The sequence below is a fragment of the Ascaphus truei genome, chromosome 1 (genome assembly GCF_040206685.1).
Source record: "Ascaphus truei isolate aAscTru1 chromosome 1, aAscTru1.hap1, whole genome shotgun sequence".
NCBI classification, from domain to species: domain Eukaryota; kingdom Metazoa; phylum Chordata; class Amphibia; order Anura; family Ascaphidae; genus Ascaphus; species Ascaphus truei.
The window spans coordinates 203059863-203083359 of NC_134483.1; the positions used below are offsets into that span (position 1 = coordinate 203059863).

Consider the following 23497-nt stretch of genomic DNA (forward strand, 5'->3'; position numbering starts at 1 on the left):
TACCATTTTTGTACGTGCATCCCTTACCTTTTACATACAATACAATTATTAAAATACTACACGATGAGAGTTTTTGCGCTTTGTTTCACCTCTCTGTCTAGATTTGGTGCCCTGTCATCCATTTTGATATAGCAACAGACTCTCCATTATTCCCAAAGGGAAGGTTATATTCCAATTATTTATTGCACTTTGTTTTTAAATTGTTTTTCACATATGATTATTAGCCTCATTTGCACCTCACTATAAATAAATTTTATTCACTCCTCAATTGGTATATCAGTTCACTATTTAAATGGTATACTGTACACATTTAGGGGGCTATGTGCACAGCAGTGATAAGTGCTTTTAAGTGAGATATAAACCCATTATAGCATGTTACTGCACTGTTATCACTGCTTTGTGAATCTCACAGCAGGCAGTATCACACTATAAAGCCATTTATCTCACTTAAAAGCATGTATCACTGCTTTGTGCATAGCCCGCAGAAAACCCACTTACCACTGCCTTGTGAATAGGCCCCAATGTGCGCTTTTTGCTTTGTGTTTTTGCTTTCCCTGGCTGTGCTGTTTTTTCTGAATTGCTGCTTTTTTTGATACATTATAGAAGAAACTTGGAGAGATCAAAAGCAAAACGTAAGTCCTTCATTTACTTTGATTTACCTTTTTAGTGCTGATCCAGTTTGGTTTTTGTATGGGTATACATTTTGAGCATGTGTACGGTAGGATGCTCCAAACTGTCTCCTGAGTATTTTCCATGCGGCCCATGTGTTTTTTATCAGAGGTTTATCTTTGGCTCCTATAGGTAATTTCGACTACGTTTGATGTAACACCCCCTGCAGACTCCAAGGGGACACTCTGCTTTTCTAGTTCAATATAAGAATATTGGTTGTACCCCATTAATCCAGTCTCCTATATATCTCGCGATACAGGTCAGATTATATTTCCTTAAATCGGGTAGGTTTAGGCCTCCCATTTCCTTTGTTAAATGTAGTTTTTTCAGAGCAATTCTTATTTTGCTTTTTTCCCAAATACATTTACTGATTGCTTAGGCTGAGTCCATAGAGACTTCAGGCGCGTGGAGGCTGAGGGAAAGCAGGTGCTTTCCCTGGCCTTAGTTCACGCGCCGCCTGGGGGGCGTAGGGGGGCGGGCCAGTGATGTCACGGAGCTGGTTCGCCCTCATTGGGCGAACCGCTCACGTGACCGGCCCTGCGCTCCCGTGAGCGCTTAAACTAAAAAAAAATTGTCGGCTACGCTTCTGCATGCCTGCGGAAGCGTGTGCGAGCCCCTGCTAAAGCCACTCTCATTGCGGCTGCAGGGGCTCACTGCCAAGCGTGAGCGCGGATCAGCGCGGGTCATCACCTAAGCGCTGACCATGCCCCGCGGCCTTATTCAGTATCCGAATGCTTCAATAGGATCGGCAGCATCTGCATAGGGTGTATCAGTCTGGTAAAGCTAATCATTTTGACCAGCTGGCATTTGCCTGCAAGGCTTAAAGGTTGGTTCTGCCAATTTTCTAACTCTCTCGTCATCTTGGAAAATATTGTGCTAAAGTTATTTCTGTACAGCTGTTTTAGTTCCGAGTCAGTACAATATATACTCCCGAGTATTTAAGTGGCTTTCTGGTAAACTTAAATGGGCACTCAAACCTCCACTCACCCTTATTTCTGTTTGCCAGTAGTAATATGTCTGTTTTGGATGCATTTTTTTAAATCCCTAAAAAAATAAATGTATTGCCACCATTATCAGGAAATCATCTGCATACAAGGCTATTTTAGTTTCTTTTCCCCCAATTTTGATACCTTTAAACTCCTCCATATTCCTGAAATATTCGGCCGGTGACTCAATAGCAATATTAAACGGCAAAGGCGATAATGCACAGCCTTGTCTTATGCCTCTGATTAAGAAGATCTCATCTGACAGTAATCCTGTCGCCATTATTTTTGTTTTGGGGTCATTGTACATGGCTTTTATGGCACCAAGAAAAGTCTCTGTGATTCCCATTTTTTGTAAAATATTTTATAGGTACTCCCATTTAACATTATCAAAAGCCTTTTTGGCTTATTATACTTATTATTTTGCAAATTGGTTTTAGTCCAATGTATGGCTGTCAAGGCCCTCCTAATGTTTTTGCCAGAGGCTCGACCTTTTACGAAAACTATCTGACTGGGTGTATTTGTTTCGGCAATACTTTTGAGAGTCTCTCAGCTTATACTTTTGATAATATTTTTTGCATCTTGATTCAGTAGGGAATTGGGTTTCTTCCCTCTTTATGAATTATTTTAATAAAGGCAATTTTATCCGTTTCCATATATTCCTCCTTCCTTAACATCTCATTGAACATTTCATTCAACGGTGTTCCAACCTCTAAACTGAGTAATTTATAAAACTCTCCTGTAAATCCCTTTTTTTATGGGTTTAATCTTATTCTCTATTTCCTCATCAGTAATTGGTGCATTTAATATCTGCTGCTCATCTTTAGTTAGCTGTGAGAGCATCATTTTCTCCAAAAAGTTATTTTGGGCTATTTCCTCTCTATTACTTTTACTATATATTTTTTGTAGAAATCTTGAAACACCATATTTATTTCCATAGGGTCAGTTGTAATTTCTCCTGGGGCTTTCCGGATTCTTGGAATATGGCCTTATTTCCAGATTTATAGAAATTCCCAGCCTAACGTCCTTTTGTTCCTTTCTATGGAGCATATACCCTTTGCTACCATTAGAGGATTGGACTTCTGCATTATTGTATATACACGTTCCATTTGTTGTATTGTGCGCTACTCTGACTCTACCTACAGGGTTATTTAGCTATTTGGTAGCTCCAATAGGGACCTCACTTTTTGACCTATATACTACCATTACCCTAGTGATTTTCCCTATACATTCTGTCGCTACCCTCTCCCACCCGCTCCCCTCTAAGGGTTTTTTTAATACTCATTGTTTTTGCATTTATTTGAATATCACTTGTCTCTCGGCGATCATTTATTAAAAGTTGTTTATTTTTTGTATTTTAACTGTGGATGTCACCATTATATATTTTTTGATAACGTGGCATTTTTTCTGTGTGGATATATGGTCATTTACTGACCACCTATTACACTGTAGACATTAGTCTTTCAGTGGATATTTGTATCCTCTTGTATATACTTTATTCATCATCTGGGACCTTTCTGTCTGGTCCATACTGCGGATACTTATATCCTTTCAGATACTTACCTTACTTGGATGTTACGAGATTTGGACATACATTCGTTTATTTTTCCTTATATTGAGTGATACTATTGACCTATCACAAGACACTATTCAACATGTATATGGTTGTTAGGATTAGCTAAATAGTTGTGTCTTCAACGTGACACTTTTTAGGGCTTAGATTCACTAGAACGCATACTCCCTGTGTCTTGATCTTTCATACAAGTTTGGTATCTACCATTTTGCCTTGAGTGCAATTAATAGGGGACTTTTGTGACCTTTGTCACTTTTTTTCTGTTATCATAGCCATTTTCCCCGTGCACCAGGCTTACTTTACTATATATATGTAACTGATTTTCTGGCCTAGCCTGACCCACCCAATCTCACATTGGCCCCTGTGGTCTAACTAGTCCCCATTACAGTATAGTGTCTGGTGGTGCACCTGTTGGCAGCAGGACTCCTGAGTCTCCCGCATGATGTTATGTGGGGATTGCCAACCAAGACAGGCAGCTGAGGTAGTGTGATTGAGTCCTACCTATATCCAGTGCAGCGCCTCCACCTCATCAGGATTCCAGCGTCCGCTTGTGGATGGTCCTGGTGAGGAACTCCTCTGTGGTGCACTCCTCTGTGTAATCACTCCACACTTACACACGAGGGTATAGTTTAACAGGGTCATCTTTATTGCTTGCGGCGGGCCAACTGCCCCTCACAGTGGTTGTACTTAGCTGCTCATGTTCACCGCACTTCCCTTTGAAAGGTAGCCTCTCCTTAAATGGGGATTACCTATCTCCTCGTAGGGAGACAGTCCCTGTGCCAGGTCCCTGGTCACAGTGTCATAATCGGTATTCTTCCAAGTCTGCACTCAGACTTGTTCCTTCTACCACCAACCTACTGAACTCTACTCCTCTAACTACTCAGCAACAACTAACCTTTGAACAGTGCTGTGCCTTATGTATCCTCTGGGGGCTGGCACAACTCTGACATCACTAATCATGGATGCAGAGCACATGACCACTCCCATCCATACATAGGGCACCTCACCAGGGTGTGAGGGCAAACCTCCATAATTACTGCTGGCATGTCCATAACTTACCAGGCCTTATTGTCAGCAGGAGAGATGACTGCAGCCATTTTACAGCATGGTTACATATATTTTTTCTATATGGTATTATGGTTTGAGCAGTGTCCCACCTCTCTTTTTTTCTACATCCTTTCTATGGAGCCAGATTTCGCACATATCCTTGGATCTCATATACCTCACCCTGTTTTCTATCATAGGTCTTTGTTTAAACTTGCAAAACCTTGCCAAATTGCAGATAATTGTCATTCCTTAGTGTTTACATATGCTGTAATTTGGCCCCTCGAGAGGTATGTTTTGCAACTGGTAAGTAACCTACAGGAGGAGATGAAATTGCTCAAGTTAGCTTGTATGTAGCAACTCCCATTAAAAGCACCAGGAAAGCAGGTGGAGAAAACAGATCAGCTTAGTATTATTAATTAATATATACAGCTAAACCCCGTTATAACGCGCCTCGCTATACCGCCATTCGGTTATAACGCGGTTTTCCCGTGGCTCCCGTTTAAAAAAAAAAAAAAAACCGGCACACACTGCACACACTCACTGCACACACTCACTGCACACACACTGCTCATTGCTCACACTGCACACACACTGCTCATTGCTCACACTGCACACACACTGCACACTGCACACACTGACACACAGCACACACACTGCACACACACTGCACACTGCACACACACTGCTCACACTGACACACACTGCACACACACACTGCTCATTGCTCACACTGCACACACTGACACACTGCTCATTGCTCACACTGCACACACACTGCGCACACTGACACACACTGCACACTGCACACACACTGCTCATTGCTCACACTGCACACACTGACACACTGCTCATTGCTCACACTGCACACACACTGCTCACACTGACACACACTGCACACTGCACACACACTGCTCATTGCTCACACTGCACACACTGACACACTGCTCATTGCTCACACTGCACACACTGCACACTGCACACACACTGCTCACACTGACACACACTACACACACACACACACACACTACACATATACATAAATCAGCCTTACCTTGGGGATGATTGGTGAGGCATGGGGCTGCAGGGGGGGGGGCGTGCCGGTGGGGGTGGTGCTGCGGTGGAGGTGGATGATGGCTGCGGGGGGCCCCGATGCTGCGGGGGCTGGTGGAATGGCCCGGTGCAGCGCGGGGGGGCATGGGGGGGGGGCAGGACGACCCTGCGCTACGGCAGGGCCAGGGGGCCCTGTATTGCAGCGCGAGGGCCCTGTGCTGCGGCGGGGGGGAGCCGGACCGGAGGGGAATCCCCCCTCCCATCTCCTGTCACGCGGTGACAGGGGAAGCGGAAGCCGGAGGGGCATCCCCCCTCCCATCTCCTGTCCCGCGGTGACAGGGGAAGCTGAAGCCGGAGGGGAATCCCCCCTCCTGTCCCGCGGTGACAGGGGGAAGCCGGGACCGCGGGGTAAATATGAACTGATGCGGCGGCCATTTTTTTTTTTAAATTAGCGCGACCCCGTTAGTAACGCGGTGGTCTCGGGGTGGACCCCGAGGACCGCGTTATAACGGGGTTTAGCTGTATGTATATATATATATATATATATATATATATATATATATATATATATATATATATATATATACAGGGATACCCCGCATTAACGTACGCAATGGGACCAGAGCATGTATGTAAAGTGAAAATGTATTTAAAGTGAAGCACTACCTTATCCCCAATTATCGATGCATGTACTGTACTGCAATCGTCATATACGTGTATAACTGATGTAAGTAACACATGTGTAACAGGCTCTATAGTCTCCCCGCTTGCGCACAGCTTCTGTACAGGTAAGGAGCCAGTATTGCTGTTCAGGACGTGCTGACAGGCGCATGCGCGAGCTGCTGTTTTCCTATTGAGCGATATGTACTTACTCGCGAGTGTACTTAAAGTGAGTGTCCTTAAACCGGGGTATGCCTGTATGTATATGTATATATATACAGGCATACCCCGGTTTAAGGACACTCACTTTAAGTACACTCGCGAGTAAGTACATATCGCTCAATAGGAAAACAGCAGCTCGCGCATGCGCCTGTCAGCACGTCCTGAACAGCAATACTGGCTCCTTACCTGTACAGAAGCTGTGCGCAAGCGGGGAGACTATAGAGCCTGTTACACATGTGTTACTTACATCAGTTATACACGTATATGACGATTGCAGTACAGTACATGCATCGATAATTGGGGATAAGGTAGTGCTTCACTTTAAATACATTTATATATGTGTGTGTATATATGTGTATATATATACATATATATATGTGTGTATGTATTATTAATGACAGCCTTGCCAAATGTGTGCTTAAGATGAAATTATGAAGTTTAATCAGGGTTGCAAATGATGTTTCCGTGTCTCACTCAGGGGTCTTCCCCTAGTGCAGGGGTGGCCAACTCCAGTCCTACTTGTTTAGATATGCTATAATTTGGCCCCTCGAGACTGCTTTGCCAGTTTCCCAATACAGTCTGCCCTCCCGACACTGTCCAGCATTGGTGTCCTTAAAGCTTAGCCAATTATTTAGGAGAAATGCTCTAAATTCTTCATTGTTATACAAATTAGATGGGAATCTCCAAATTCTATCCCTGTGTGCTTTTTGTCCCACACTAATATCTACCCACGCTGGTGCATGATCAGATATAATGATGTCCTTAATTTTAGTGTTTGTAATCTTCCCCACGATCTGTCTCTTTGCAAAGACGTAGTCTATCCTAGAGAATATATTGTGGGTGTGTGAGAAGAACGTGTATTCCTTTTCTGTGGGATTAAACACTCTCCAGCAATCCTCTAATCCTAGTGTCAATAAACATCTTTGCCCCTATTTGAGCTGCTTTTAATTTCTCTGTCCTTTGTGCCTGTTGTGATTTATCTAAGAATGGGCCAAACACTAGATTAAGTCCCCCCGCCCCTACTATTACATTATTATTTTTCTCGTTCAGCATCATGTCAGCCAAATTTAGCAGAAAGGCTTGGTCATATTCATTGAGCCCATATATATTATAAAATTATAAATATTTAACTCCTCATTATGTACTTTAATCAGACATTTGACGATGGATGCATCCTTCTGCATCCCCTCCATGGGGATATTATTTCATACGGCAGGTATTTATTTATTAGGATAGCCACGCCACCTTTTTTTTGCCTTGGCTGGAGAGAAAATACACTTGCCTACCCAGTGCCATTGGAGTTTTTTTACTCTCTTCTGCATTCAGATGTGTCTCTTGAATTGATGCAATCTCAGTTTTGAGTCGTTTGAGATATTTCAGGATTTTTTTACGCTTAATAGGGAAATTGACTTCCTTAACATTCCACGTTGTTACTCTAAAGCAGTAATTCCCAACCTTTTTTGTTTGGAGGAACCCTTTAAGTATTTTGTAACATTTCGGGGAACCCCTATCTGAATGACACGTGTTCGACAAGGGTAAATCACAAAATAAACGTGTAAAGCAGTAGGAGTAATAAATAATTATTAACTCATACTTTTGAATAAACAATATGTATATATTTTGTAATGATTTTGGTTTAAACATCACCCCCCCCCTGCATCTCACATCACCCCCCCTGCATCTCACATCATCCCCCCCCCCTGCATCTCACATCATACCCCCCCCTGCATCTCACATCATACCCCCCCCCCCCCTTTGCATCTCACATCATCCCCCACGGATTTATCTCTCTCCTCTCTCCTCTCTCCTCTCTTTCCTTCTCTCTCCTCTCTTTCCTTCTCTCTCCTCTCTTTCCTTCTCTCTCCTCTCTTTCCTTCTCTCTTCTCTCTTCTCTCTTTTCTTCTCTCTTCTCTCTTCTCTCTTTCCTTCTCTCTTCTCCCTTCTCCCTTCTCTCTTCTCTCTTCTCTCTTTCCTTCTCTCTTCTCTCTTTCCTTCTCTCTTCTCTCTTTCCTTCTCTCTTCTCTCTCCTCTCTTTCCTTCTCTCTTCTCTCTTTTCCTCTCTCTTTCCTTCTCTCTTCCTTTCTCTCTTTCCTTCTCTCTTCTCTCTTTTCTTCTCTCTTTCCTTCTCTCTTCTCTCATCTCTCTTTCCTTCTCTCTACTCTCTTTCCTTCTCTCTACTCTCTTTCCTTCTCTCTTCTCTCTTTCCTTCTCTCTTCTCTCTTTCCTTCTCTCTTCTCTCTTTCCTTCTCTCTTCTCTCTTTCCTTCTCTCTTCTCTCTTTCCTTCTCTCTTCTCTCTTCCCTTCACTCTTTTTACTCTTCTCTCTTTCCTTTTTTCTTCTCTCTTCTCTCTTTCCTTCTCTCCTCTCTTCTCTCTTTCCTTCTCTCTTCTCTCTTTCCTTCTCTCTTCTCTCTTTCATTCTCTCTTCTCTCTTTCATTCTCTCTCTTTTTCTTTCCTCCAGGACTTCCTTCTGAGTTTCTCCTAGGTCATCCTCTAGGTCCCCTATCCTGGTCTCAGCCTCTCCTATTCTTGTGTTTTGCAAGAAGAGCTCACCTTTGAAGTCTTCCAAAGATTTTTGCAGTTCATCAAACTTTTTGTTGATTGCAGGCATCAGCTCCCTTGCCAATGCTTTGGCCAAATCAGCATGTTCATTTAGGATTTCTGTGCGGGAGATCTCTTGCTCCTGCTCAGCCTCACCCTGTTCCTTTGCCCTGCATGCATACGCCATCTTGGGAGAGTCTTTTTTAGTCTGGGGCTTCTCCGCTCTCTGCTGCTTCGTTGCCATGGAGGATCTTCTGATAACTTGCTTGTCCATTAGCCGCTCTGCTTCTGACACTGCTCGCAGGAGATTATTGATTTTTTTAAATGAATTTCTCCCGAATATGCTGCGTGTGGGGTGCGGACGCTCCAGAGCCCAGTGCCTTGCGTCTGCTGCCTGTGGCGCCATACCGGAAAGTCCAGTATCGCTCTTCTAAATTTAACATTGGTTGAACTTGATGGACATATGTCTTTTTCAACCTCATCTACTATGTAACTATGTAAGACAAAGCAAAGAAATACAAATGCATTTATAAACCTGGTGTACTTACTACCCTTTGCGGTTAACTTCACTGCATCAAACTGCAATTTACATTACTATGAAATAATACAATACATGGGCATCAGGACGCAATTTGTAGAACTCCAAGAGAAGATACACAACACACATAATAATGGTTTCTATTAAATGTTATAATTTCCCCCTTTTTTCTGCATCACAACCCCGTCATGTATTAGATGACATAATCCTCCCTGGTGAACAGTCAGTGGCATGTGTAAGAAACGTAGGGGTCTATGCATTAAAGCACAGTTTTGACATACTATAAATGTTGTGCTCCAATGTGCATCATACAGTGTGTAATAAGCGTGTTGCGCGAGTTTCTTACGTCTCGCTCCATAGAGGCGCAAAATGTTATCATGTACTTGTTCCCTAGCTCCAACTTTTGGCACTGCACAAAGCACAAGCTAACACACGGGGCACCAACTGGAGCAAAAACCTTGATATATTGGCGCTAAGAGGCGCAACACAAAAACGTTGCGCTTTGCTCCAATTTTGCTCCAAAAGTCCTTTGTACATAGAGTTAACCTTCAAGTTTCCTACATTCAAATCAGCTTCAAGAAGTAAATAGTGCAGTGCATCAGAGCACACAATATTGTGTTGATGCAAGACCACCATGAATGGACGTGGGGATAAGCCATTTATTAGCCTTTCTTTGTTTAGTCACTAAAAAAAAAAGACAATACGGCCCATTCTTTCTTTGTCCTTCAACGACAAGGATGTGGATAAGGACTTTCATAATCCATAATTACAAAATAATTAAAGTATACACTGATGTACAGATATCATTTTGTTCCATGACTTAATGTCCTGTGAACTTCACAGATACCAAGATCTTTGGCTGCTATACTGTACGTCTTCAATTTAGTCAAACTTAAGATGAGGATTGAGGGAGATATTTATTTTTTGGGGACTTCAAACTAAACCCAGCTAACCCCAAATGTGTTGGTGAAGCGAGGTACGAGTAGTGAAGAGGATTCCGCAATGATCCACAATTTCCACTTTTTCCATTATGCTGACAGAAGCGTTATAAAAATGAGAGCGTGAATATAAAGTGGATGTTGTAATACTGTACCTGTGTAAAGAACTGGCGCACACACATTTTTGTGCGACTTGTACACACGTGTGCTTAAACTTCAGTGCAAGAGTTCATGTATTTATGGGGTATATTCAATAAAGAACAATACATACTTCTAGTGGCAATAAAAAACATGGAATCTTCTGGGAATAACAGCGATGGACTTACACTAGCAGCACTTAATACATTGTAAACTTGTCCAAAAGGAATGTACAAAGTGATTTCAAAATGAGATCTTCGGAAACGTTTGTTCCTTAGATTCATGCCTTCTACAGTTTGAGCATACATTTTTCTTTTTAGCTTGCAAAGTGTGAGGGAACAATCCTAGACCCGACTGAGGATGCGGCCTGCGTAGAAGAAAACCTAAATGTAGTCGAGATCACAGCAGACGATGAGATACCGAGTGAGGAGACCATTGAAGCCACAAAACAGGTATGTTTTGCAACTGGTAAGTAACCTACAGGAGAAGATGACATTGCTCAAGTTAGCTTGTATGTAGCAGCTCCCATTAAAAGCACCAGGAAAGCAGGTGGAGAAAACAGAACAGCTTAGTATTATTAATTAATCAATATATATATATATATATATATATATTTAGAACCAGAGACAGAACATAAAACACAGACAGAGCTCAGTGCACATCCAGTGAAACTCATACACGATACAGTGCCTAAATATATATGTATAAATATCTATTAAATAAAATGGTCTTTTAGTTTAACATTTTGGCCAAATTGTTGTAAGCCCCTGAGCCACTGCACGGCAGACCACATTCTCAAGGGTCCCTAACACTAATATAAATTCTTAATAACCTGTGCAATACCAGGAAGAATGATTTATAATAAATCTGTCAATATTATTTGCAAAGTTCTAAGTTTGATTGAAGCTTTTATTAACCTGTACATTACCAGGAAAAGCACTCTGTATTAGATTTGTCACAATCATACTGCAAGCAAGCAAGTTCCCCTGAGAGTGGGAGATACTATGGAGTGAGCTTTAAACCATTTAAATGTGGGAGGGGGTAAGCTTCAATTAGGTAGGAGGTTGCCACCCTCCAATCAGCTAAGACTAGCTAAACAAGAATTGCAAAACATACTGGACACCTAACAAGCTCCTATTGAACCCCCAAAATAACCACAACATATATATAAGCATATGAGTATATATGTACAGTGTTCGACAAACCTATACATTTGCTCGCCCCGGGCGAGTGGCTTTAACATCGTGGCGAGCTCCTATTGGCCCAAGCAGCACACGTTTGGTACTAGGTGGCGAGTAGATTTTTTTGTGTGGCGAGTAGATTTTGTGGTGATTTGTTGACCACTGTATATGTATATATGTATTATTAATGACAGCCTTGCCAAATGTGTGCTTAAGACGAAATTATGAAGTTTAATCAGGGTTGCAAAAAAAAAAAAAAATATTTGTCTTGCCTCAGGCTATTTTTGTTCTGTTTCCTGTTAAACATTCTCATACATATTCCAAATAAACGAGGTACTCTAATGACGGCCTTTAGTTTACCCTACCAGCACTTGCGCCTCATAAACTACATGTTAATAAGATAGAAGCTGATAAAATGGCAAATGATGTTTCCGTGTCTCACTCAGGGGTCTTCCCCTAGTGCAGGGGTGGCCAACTCCAGTCCTCAGGAGCCACAAACAAGTCAGGTTTTCAGGATATTCCTGCTTCAGCACAGGTGGCTCAATCAGTGGCTCACTCAATGACTAAGCCACTGATTGAGCCACCTATGCTGAAGCTGAGATATCCTGAAAACCTTACCTGTTGGTGGCCCCTGAGGACTGGAGTTGGCCACCTCAGCCCTAGTACCTGCTATATACCATATTTCATTGTCCCCTTAATTTCTGCAGAGTATCAGCAACTAATTTATCTGCATTTCTCTGCTTTGCCTTTCAATACTAAGCAGCCGATTGGGGTTTAACTAGCAAATGGGTAGATTTGAAAAGGAAGAGGACTGAGTTATGGTACAGGATATAGTACAGAATAGCATATCAATGGGAGTCATTGGGTTATTATTAATTTATTCCTGTGGAATAAAAATCTGCTTCATTTTTATATAAAATACCAGAAAAGTAATTACATTATACATAGTATCCCATTATTATGGATGATGCCATTTTGATTAACTAAACATAACCTTGTGCTGGTGACCATGAATCTCTTATCCCTTTCTTTCAATTACAAACGAAGAACTTTACAATGCAGGAAAAGGGGAGAGAGGGCACAGTAACTGATGATCCTTAAATTTGATTATCTGAAACATGAACTGGTCTCTTTCAGTCCCATTACTCAGCAAAATGTTACTTTAATATGTGATATTCACGAAGGCTTCTGTCATTTTTACTCACTATGTTTTGGAGAACACTGTCGTATTGTCTTATTATTAAGGGTAAGGACATCGACATATATCTTCATCTTTGGGAAAATTACATTTCATTACAATGTAATTAGTAGAACTTTCCATCACTGATGTTATCTTTAGTATAGCACATGTAGAATTTGGAACAATCATACCAAAAGAGTTTTGTTTAGATAATGTGATATACAGTGGCGAGAAGGTTTGTGAACCCATAAGGATTTTTACATATAGCACACATTGTTCAAACCTAAAATGTTATTAGATCTTAATTTAAGTCCTAATAATAGATAACGATAACATGCTCAAACAAATTACTTAAAAACATGATACTTTTTCAATATTTATCAACAAATTATTCAACATTCAATATCCATGTGTGAAAAAGTATGTGAACCTTTAGTTTCAGTACCTGGTGGCACCCCCTTGGGCAGAAATGACTTCAACTAAGTGTTTCCTGTAACTGCTGGTTAGTCTCTCATATCGATTTTGAGGAATTTCGGCCCATTCCTCCATACAAAACTGCTTCACCTCATGACCTGAGGCAGCAAAGCAGCCCCAGACCATTACACTCCCACTACCATGCTTGATGGTTTTGATGAGGTTCTTCTGTTCGAATGCACTGTTTGGTTTTCGCCAAACATAATGTTTCTCGTTGAGGCCAAAAATGTCTACCTTTGACTCGTCTGTCCAGAGAACATTGTTCCAAAAGTGTTGTGGATCTATGTGCTCTTTGGCGAGCTTCAGACAGGCAGCAATGTTCTTTGTGGAGAGCAATAGAGAAGAAAGAGGAGTCCTATTTTACTAGAGTCCCAAATACCACTCACATTTATACAACACGTGAAGAAATACCCGTGCACAAAAAGAAACACGCTTAAGATCTGCAATATATGTTAATTTGAGTAAGTATGCAAAGTATACTCAAGTAATTGAAATTTGCATATATCACAGGTAATTTAGGTTTGTTCCTTTTAGGGCACCGGTGTGTCTCCACGTATTCTCCGTCTCCCTAGATCAGCGGTGCGCAAAATGGGGCGTTGGATTTTTTTGAGGGGGGGGGCACGGGTGCTTGCAGAGGCCCCGTTCTCTTTCCCGAGGTATTTATATTAAATGCCGGGGGATCGCGTGAGGCCTCTGCAACAATAAAATTTACCTTGATTTAGACACTGTGACGCATCGCCATGGCAACACGGCGTCAAGTGACACGCGGTGTCATGCGGGGTGATGTCACACGGCCGTCTCTATGAAAATTGGGTCACGTGACCCTGCGGCGTTATTTGACGCCGCACACAAGCGAAGCAAGGGGGAGCTGGCAGGGGGCGCAGCTCCAAAAGTTTGCGCTCCCCTGCTCTAGACGGTAGTAATATCACGTGTAGGTAAGACGGCCACTACGCGAGCCATATTATTTGAAGCTTATGCAGGTCAGCGCTAATTTAACGTGACAATAAACCTATGCTAATTAGTTAAACAACTGCTGTAATTTTTTTGCATATATGTAACTTTTGTAAATAGGAATTAAACTCTGGGAAAATACCGTCCGTTACTAATTCAGGTAACCTAACATTATTTGCCCCGATTTAACGGAGCTTAGTGCATCTGGGCCAAAGAGAGATAATGTTAATTGCCCAAGATCCCTCGGGGAATGTGATGGTTTTGAAATGTGCTTTTCTACATTTGACGCCTACGCCCTCAGAGCGACTTCCTTTTCTGTTCTCTTTTTCTGGTGGCTCTAAAATTGCCCACCATCCAACTTATTTTAAAGCCACATAGTCTAAAACCACATGGCAAATATATCTTTATTCTGTCACTAGGTCAGGTGATTTAGGAGTATTATTTGTTACTGAGCAGTTTGAACAATAGGTAGAAGTTCGGAGCGTACACGTTTGTATCTAGTTTTGATTAAAACTGTTGAGGTAAGTAACATGACTGGGGTGAGCAGCAAAAGTGGAACTGATATTGTGCTTCCTATGTTAAAACCTTTCCATGCTAAACTATGGAATACCTTTCTCATTGGTTTGTCTCACAGCGTATCCGGATGTTGGAAGCCGAGTTGAAAAGGACAAAGCAGGAGCTTTCATTCATGGTATGTTTATTCCTTGTTTTATTCTCCTATTTTGGTGCGCAGCATGATTTCTAGTAACAATCCTGAGATGTACAACAATATTTCAAGCATACAGATGCAGTCACATTCATTTAGCAGTTTGCCCCAAGGAAATGCAGCTGAAATGCAGCCTGACCACAGCCAGATCACGGCTTCCCCATGGCCAAAACTCAGTATACGAATTCCCCATAATGATTAACACAGCGGGGTCCCTGCTTCAGAATGGGAGTCCAATTCCCCCCCTGCGCTGCACGTGGCTGTGATCAGGCCACAGGCAGCAGGGTGGAGATGAATCTGGCAACATCTGTACAGGCATCTGTTTAAGGACACTCACTTTAAGTACACTCGCGAGTAAGGACATATTTTCAATAGCACCATACTCCTGTGTCCGTAAGCTCCCTTCGCGAGTACGGACACTTATTCTGCCCTACAGACCGCCGTAGTAGTGACGCGCTGATTCCCCTCGCCCAATAGGCAAATGGCAGCTCGCCAGTGCTATTTCTCACCACAGAAGAGGGTACGGCTAGCGGAACCAGCCGTGTGTATTACAAAAGGGTGCTACAGAGGCGGCACATTTTATTTGAGTGCGGCTAGCTCCGCAAGCCTGGGGATGCCCCGGCATGCCAGCCGCACTCCCTCGGCGTGGATGACGCGCGGTCACGCGTCATCGGGTGCCTGCGCCCCCTGCACGCGCGTCCAGGGCTCCCCGAGGGAGCCCTGGTGTCCCGCGATGTGGGGGACGGCGGCAGGGGGTTCCGGCGGACCCGGCGAGCGGAGGGAGAAAGCCCTGCGGCCGAGACCGGGCAAATGCTCAAATAAACTCGGCCGCAGCAGTACATGCTACTACAGGTGGGGACAGGAAAGCTGAGGTTTTTCAACTTCTAGTAAAATAAAAATATTCCCATATGGGATATTGCACCTATAATTATGTACACTGAACACCTATATCACACCCTTCCCAATCACTCGGACATGTTGCTGTAGCAATACTTGTTGCCAGCATAGAGTGCATCACTTATAAGAGGTAGATACGAAAGTCTATAAACTTTGAATAAATGTGTACAAAATCGGTGCAAACATTTCCGATTTGCTCCCTGGGGTGATCGATTATTTTATTTTGTAAAGTTTAATTGATCCCGTGGCCTGTTTTTTTTTTTAAATTTTTCACAATTTGTCTATTTTTAATAGCAGCAGCTCCCCATATTAGAACATTTAATGAAATATAAATATTTATACAATTCAGTTACAGTATGCCTGGGAAAGAATTATAGCAAATTGTACAAGGTGACCACCATCCTGATCAGGAGCAATTAGATATTAAGATAATAAGGTTAATATTCATGTTATGGAATGCAATACTTCAAGTCTTTTAAACACAAAAATAAATCTCACTGAAATCCATTGTGGTGGTGAACCTTTTCTTAATGAAAGCTTTCCTGTGTAAAACTAAGATACACATGTAGCCCTGCTTCCTATCGCTAGCAAGCCGCTACTCTGTGCTGTGTTACCTGTAGGCTCACAGAGCCTAAGTCTCTGCCATTGAGAGCCTGGGGTGTGCACAATAGCTATAACAGGTGCAGCGCCTCCACCTGCGACAGCTCCCGCCAACGGGGGAGTGGGTCTTCGCAGGACGTATATGCAAGAATTACACTCACACAGCCAAGTTCTATAACCAACCTCCTTTACTTGCAGATATAGCTCACAATTAGGTACACACCATAACATCCCAATATATATTTTATAACACGCCACGGCGGACGCCAACACTATCTTGCGCCACGGCGGGCGTCCCACAATCATTCGCCATGGGGACGCCAACACTGCTTCCCACACCCTCCACCGGGTGATCCCACCCCGTGTCTAATCCTTAACGGATTAGTCCTCCCGCTCACTGCAGGCCACTATGTGTATGTATGGGTGACTGCGCAGCCACTGTGTCTCGACTGAATGAAGAGTACCGTTGGTGCACTTGTTGAAATACCTGCCGAGCACTCCGGTGCTCGGAACTGCTACGGTCTTCACAAAGAGTCTCTGTAAGTCGACAACGTTCTCTCTCTCTTTCTCTCTCTCCCTCTCGATGGTCCGGGGCGCTCCCACCCGAACTTCGGCAACAACAAGAGGGGTCTGAGCCCAGACCTCCCACTCGATGGTATAGTCCAGATCAGGGTCTTAAAGATACTACGGGAACAGGAACCTCACTAGGGCGATCCCTAGCTCAGCTTGTCTCTACTGTGACTCAGGGCTAACTGGGCCTGGGGCACATGGCCTGCGCCGGGGCGGATCAACCTCCCCTACAGAGACACTCCGTCTCTTCTCCTCTCCAACCAGCTCTAGCTCCACGTGCGCGCAACCATCTCCCTATATCTACTCCACCACCGCAGCCCATTGGCTCAACCCTCTCACCTGACCCTCCCCGCGGGGCTGCTGGGACAAGGATCTGCTATCTCCCGCCAATATACTCTCCTCCTTCACGGGCTTTGCAACTCCCTCTGTGCAGGTGCAACCTCCCGCTCTTTCAGGGTGAATAAGGGGTCACGGCTGCATCCTTCCCCCTGTAGATTCCAACGACCCCGCTTGGACAACGATACTATACAACCAATTATATAATGAAAAACCGCTAATACATAGGTCTCTAAATCAACTTGTACATTTCACTGAACATGATAACGGATTGAACCCGATTGCGAGCCCACTGCTGAGCCTCATAATGGGGTGCCCCAAAGTGATCATAAGCCAGCCTCGTTCGAGGTTGACCAGCTCTTTGGCTTCTGCGAATTGGCTCTTCAGCTACCTCTTCTGGAGAGTAGCAATTCTCATCGGGCATTTCCAACTCTGCCCTTGAGGGGCGGGGTATTTTTATAAAGTCTCTTTGTGGCACAAAGCACGGGCTCTGTGGATCTAGCGGCTGACTCATTGGAGTCAGCGTCTCTGTCGTTGGGCCAAGGGGCTCTTTGCCCGTAGCTCCTCCGGGAGATGCCCCCGCGGCCGGAAGGCCCCTTTGAGAGGTTCCTTCCTGTGAATCTTCCAGAGTTTCCTCATTCCCGACTTCTTCTCCTGATGACACTTCCACACTCAGGGGAGATGTAGGCCACTCCACGTTTCCTTCTTCTATTTGGGGAATAGGGAGCAGATGATTACGATGCCACGTCTTTATCCGACCCTCCGAGTCTTTGATGCTTTAGACTGGAAGGTCAGGCAATTGAGAAATCACCTCGTACACCCCCTCCCGCCATCGGTCAGCTTATGTTTTCCCGGTACTCCCAGGTTGCGGAGAAGTACGGCATCACCAGATTTAATGTCCCTATGTTTCACTTTGTGATCATAATGCCTTTTTGTTCCCGGCATTCAGTTTTTCAGCGGATCTCTCGGCTTGCCCATAGGCCTTCTGTAGGTTTTCTTGTAATCTTTGCACATAGCGAAAATGGGTAGTATTGTGTACCCCATCGGTGGAGACTCTGAACTGTATATCCACTGGTAAACGGGCTTCACGGCCGAACATGAGGAAGTAGGGCGAGAACCCGGTAGATTCGTGGCGGGTGCAATTATAAGCATGGACAAGAGTCTCTACAAGGCGACTCCACTTAGTCTTCTCTACCCAGGTTAGCGTGCCCAGCATGTCCAGCAGAGTGCGATTGAAACGTTCGGGTAAAGCATCCCCTTCTGGGTGGTAAGGGGTAGTACGGGACTTTTTGATGTGTATTAGGTTCAGCAATTCTTTTATTAGCTTACTTTCAAAGTCCCGTCCTTGGTCAGAGTGCAGACATTGAGGAAGCCCATAATGCATTAAATACTTCTCCCAGAGTACCTTAGCCACCGTAATGGCTTTTTGATCTTTGGTCGGAAAGGCTTGGGCGTAACGGGTGTAATGATCAGTGATGACCAGCACGTTCCCTATGCCATGGGTGTCGGGCTCGATGCACAAGAAGTCCATACAGACTAAATCCATAGGTCCCGTACTTTTTAGGTGGCCCACGGGGCAGCTCTAGTGGGCAGAGTCTTGCGTTGGATACACCGCACACACCTACGACAGTGATGCTCCACGGATTCTCTCATTTTTGGCCAACAAAATCTATCTCTCACTAGTCCAAAAGTCTTATCTATCCCCAGATGTCCGTGTTCATCATGGAGAGCTTTCAACACTACGTACTGTAGTCTTTTTGGTAACACCAGTTGTCGGCGACCCGGGTGGTCATGATATTTCACCACTCGGTACAACAGCCTATCTTGAATTTCAAATTTGTCCGCCTCCCGCATCAGTATACCTCCAACATCCCCCGGAGTCTGGCAAAGTAGGCCCCATCGATTTTGTTGAATGGCATCACGGATAGTCCCGGCGACCGGATCTTGTTCTTGGTAACGTACCATATCCTCCCAGGCGATAATTTGATCGGGGGTAACATGCATTCCACTCGGGTCACGATAGGCTTCGGGTATAGCGGTAGAGGTGCACTCTAGAGAGTCGGCTACCCGCAATTCCGAAAAGGCTACTTGCTCATCTATGATGGCGGCCGTGCAACAGAGCGCTCTTATCCCTTGCCCAGGAATCTCATCCCACTGATCTCCGTCGGGTGTAGGGGTCAACCCCGGTCACCTTGACAAGGCGTCTGCTCCAATATTCAAGGGCCCAGGTTTGTAGTTCAAGGTGAAATTATAATTGAAGAGCGCGGCCAACCAGCGATGTCCAGCCGCATCAAGTTTGGCGGAGGTCATGATGTAGGTGAGAGGATTGTTGTCGGTGCATACCTCGAACGACACCCCGTACAGGTAGTCCCGAAGTTTGTCCACTATGGCCCACTTAAGGGCCAAGAACTCGAGCTTGTGTACCGGATAATTCTGCTCACTGGCCGTGAGACTACGGTTGATATACGCTACGGGTCGCAACCCCTCAGGGTATTTTTGATGCAACATGGCCCTAGGCCACTCAGACTGGCGTCCACGTGTAGGATGTAGGGTTGGTCGGGGTTGGCGTAGGCCAAGACCGGAGCGGCCGTAAGGCTCTGCTTCAAGTCGTGGAAGGCTTGGTCGCACGCGGGGGTCCACTTATCCCCGAAAGGCTGTCGGGCAGAGTTGGTCTTCTGACCCGCCTCTGACGGGTATATTCTGAGCAGGCTGTTGAGGGCTTTGGCCCTACTTGAGTACCCCTCCACAAATCTGCGATAGTAGCCGCAAAATCCCAGGAACGAGCGCAACTCCCCCACATTCTCCGGGCGAGGCCAGTTGACGACAGCTTCTATTTTGGCGGGATCAGTGGCAATTCCTTCCCTTGAGACTATGTGTCCTACGTATGTCATGGAGGTCCGGCAGAACCGGCATTTGTCCAGCGAGAGTTTGAGGCCTTCTTGTGACAGTCTATCCAGTACCTTCAAGAGACGGACCTCGTGTTCTTCCATTGTTTTCCCGAAGACTATTATGTCATCCAGGTACACCAGGCATTCTCGGGGGTTGAGGTCCCCCAGCGTCTTCCCCATTAACCGCTGGAAGGTGGCTGGTGCCCCGCATATGCCTTGAGGCATGCGGGTGAACTGGTAAAACCCCAAAGGGCAGACGAAGGCTGTCTTTTCTTGATCCTCAGGGCTCATAGGGACTTGATAGTACCCGGACCATAGGTCCAGTACGCTGAGCCACTGGCTCCCGTGTAAGGTATCGATGATCTCCTCTATGCGGGGGAGGTTATACTGGTCCGGCACCGTCCGATTGTTCAGCGTCCGATAATCTACACACAGTCTTACGGTTCCATTTTTCTTTCTCACGACTACTATAGGAGAGGCGTAGGGACTTCGGGATTCTTTGACAATCCCGGCGGCCTCCATGTCATTGATAGCCGCCCTCACATCCTCCACATCCCTGGGAGCGAGTCGTCGAGAGCGCTCTCTGAAGGGCTTCTCATCTGTCATCCGAATGGTGTGCTGGGCGTTGCGACAACACCCCACATCCATCTCTCCGGTAGAGAAAACGGATCGCCTCTGTTCCAGTTGCACCCGTAACCGTTCCTTTCAGGCTCCTAGCAACTCAGACGAGCCAAAATCGAAGTCTAGGGCCGTCCCTGTTTCTTCCACTCGGGTCGTGTTTACTTGCACGGCTTCTTCCACTGAACTGACAGGATTGATCCTTCCTATCCGCTGCCCCACATCGATGGTCAGGGGGAAGGGCGATAGATTCTGTACCATCACGTCAATCTGTCGAGGAATGGCGACATGCCAATGGCGGAATTCGGGTATGAGCCGATACCCTCGCCGTACATCCTCCCCTGGGGTACTCTCTAGCGAGAATTGCTGTTCTTCGGATGGCGCTCCGCATAAGCACACCACGCGGGAATTCTTTGCGTTTCTCCGTGGAAAATCCGTGTCAAACCCCTCCATCCGCAGAACAGCAGCCCGAAGTCATCCGAAGGAGAGGGGGGCGGGGCTGGGTCTGCTTGAACCAATTGCAACTGTAGGCTTGACATGGGGAGCTCTTTAGTCTCGTGTAGATAGGCCCGGATGACTGCTGCACAATATCAGCATTGTTACCGAGTATAATAGGGTACTTGGGGGTGTCTCTGGGTTCCGGACACACCAAGGCATCCACCTTCATGGGGTGAGATTTTCCCGTGTTGAGCTGTTGTATTTCCAGATCCAGGGATCGATGGGGTAGTCGTCATTGCTTAGCCCGCGTAGCTTGATATGATCGGCCGGTCGCAGCGGACGCTTTTGAAGATGACGATCATAGAACCCTCTGTAGATGATGGTGACTTGGGATCCGGTGTCTAGTAGTGCAGAGGAGTAGATTCCATCCACTAGGACCCGGATCAACGCTACCGGTCCCACCCGGCTACCATCTTCTGCCGGCTCTGCCCCTCCAGAAGGGGTCCCGGCCTTGTCAGTATCTGTCGCATACACCCCGCAGACCATAGCCTGGGGCGGGAACTTCTTGGGGGAGGGACTCCAGTGTCGAGAAGTGCCCAGGCGACAGTCATAGGATAGATGCCCCCTCTTCCCACATTTATAGCAGGACATATCTCTGGGGATAGTCCGGCGATCAGGCGGAGGTGACGACCGTCCCGCGTAAGGCGGTTTCTCTGAACCAGGCTTGTCCGGTGGCTCCTCCTTCTTTTCAGTACTGCCTTTGAGTTTAGTGCTACCGCTAGTTTTCGGCTTCTGAGGGGAGTGTAGCGTCTCGAGCTCTTTCACCTGTTGCAGGAGTTGGATGAACGAAGGGAGGTGATCACGAATCATGCTGTCTATTGGGTGGGTAGGACTGGATCCGCGGAGGTACTGCTTACGGAGATATTCATCCATTTGTGAGGGCAGCACATATATATAATGCAGCAACGGCCCGAGAGATATTTGCACGCGGTGTATATAGGCGGACAGCTCTTCCCCCTCTCTTTGGTTTATGGCATAGTACTTGGCCCACAACGCACCATCATCCTCTTTCGCGCTATAGGCTTCTGCCAGGAACTCTATCATCAATTGGGAGGTTAGATCGGGGTATTGCTCGCGGTGTATACTGATCAGGGTGGCCGCTGGAGGCCGCAGGCACTCCATGAGTCTCTGTCTCTGTACCACATCTGTGCACGACCACTCTTCCATTACTCCCCGCGTGTGTTCTTTCCAAGTTTCTACCCCATCTTCCCCAGTAGGCACAGGGAGGGTCCCCGAGAAGGCTTTTAGCTTCCGGTAGTTGTGGGTGGCTAATGTAAGCGCTTCGACTAGCGGCGGCAAACTGGGGGGGCCAGACAACTGGTCTATCTTGTCATTGAGTTTCTGCAGCATATTACTACTCACTCCAGCCTTAGCGGAGGCGCTTGACCCTGGATAACTAGACACGGACCGGCAACTACCGACGTCGCTCGTGGCATAGTGAGCAAAAGGGAGGGTGGGGTCGTCCTCATCCAGTGGATGTACGAGGGGGTCTCGGGGGGGTAGACAAAAGGACTACCGCCTGGCGGTGCATCGGGCAGGGCCAGAAATTGAGGAACGGCAGGTTCGAGCACTACCAGGTTGCGCCGACAGTCCACAAGCAAGGTATTCCATTTAGAGTCGTGATCTACAAGTACATCTACCAGGCGAGCTTTGGCAAAACCCAAGAGTTGTCGCAAGGCCGTCTGTAAAGTCTCTAAGGATAAGGCTATGGGCACTCGGGCCAGCGCTACGGCGCGACGGGTAGGTGTGCGTACTTGGCGGGCCCAATCTCGTATCTCGAGCCATGGTGATAACAATTTAGGTTCGAGGGGCACCCCAGGTCTAAGCTCTGAGCAGCGCCTCCAAATGTAGCCCTGCTTCCTATCGCTAGCAAGCCGCTACTCTGTGCTGTGTTACCTGTAGGGTCGCAGGGCCTAAGTCTCTGCCACGGAGAGCCTGGGGTGCGCACAATAGCTATAACGGGTGCAGCGCCTCCACCTGCGACAACTCCCGCAAACGGGGGAGTGGGTCTTCGCAGGACGTATATGCAAGAATTACACTCACACAGCCAAGTTCTATAACCAACCTCCTTTACTTGCAGATATAACTCACAATTAGGTACACACCATAACATCCCAATATATATTTTATAACACGCCACGGCGGACGCCAACACTATCTTGGGGCACGGCGGGCGTCCCACAATCATGCGCCACGGCAGACGCCAACACTGCTTCCCACACCCTCCACCGGGTGATCC

General features: G+C 45.8%; 1 protein-coding gene across 6 annotated transcripts in view; it reads left to right on the forward strand.

The window, feature by feature from the left end:
• Positions 1–23497, forward strand: part of LOC142495188 (uncharacterized) — a 220402-nt gene that overhangs the window by 16741 nt on the left and 180164 nt on the right. For 5 of the 6 annotated variants that reach the window (XM_075600351.1, XM_075600335.1, XM_075600342.1 and 2 more), the window contains exons 4-5: positions 10680–10811; positions 14780–14836. In XM_075600351.1, the coding sequence (XP_075456466.1) occupies positions 10680–10811; positions 14780–14836 (189 nt within the window). The remainder of the gene's footprint in view (positions 1–10679; positions 10812–14779; positions 14837–23497) is intronic. The other variant, XM_075600360.1, reaches the window with a different exon arrangement.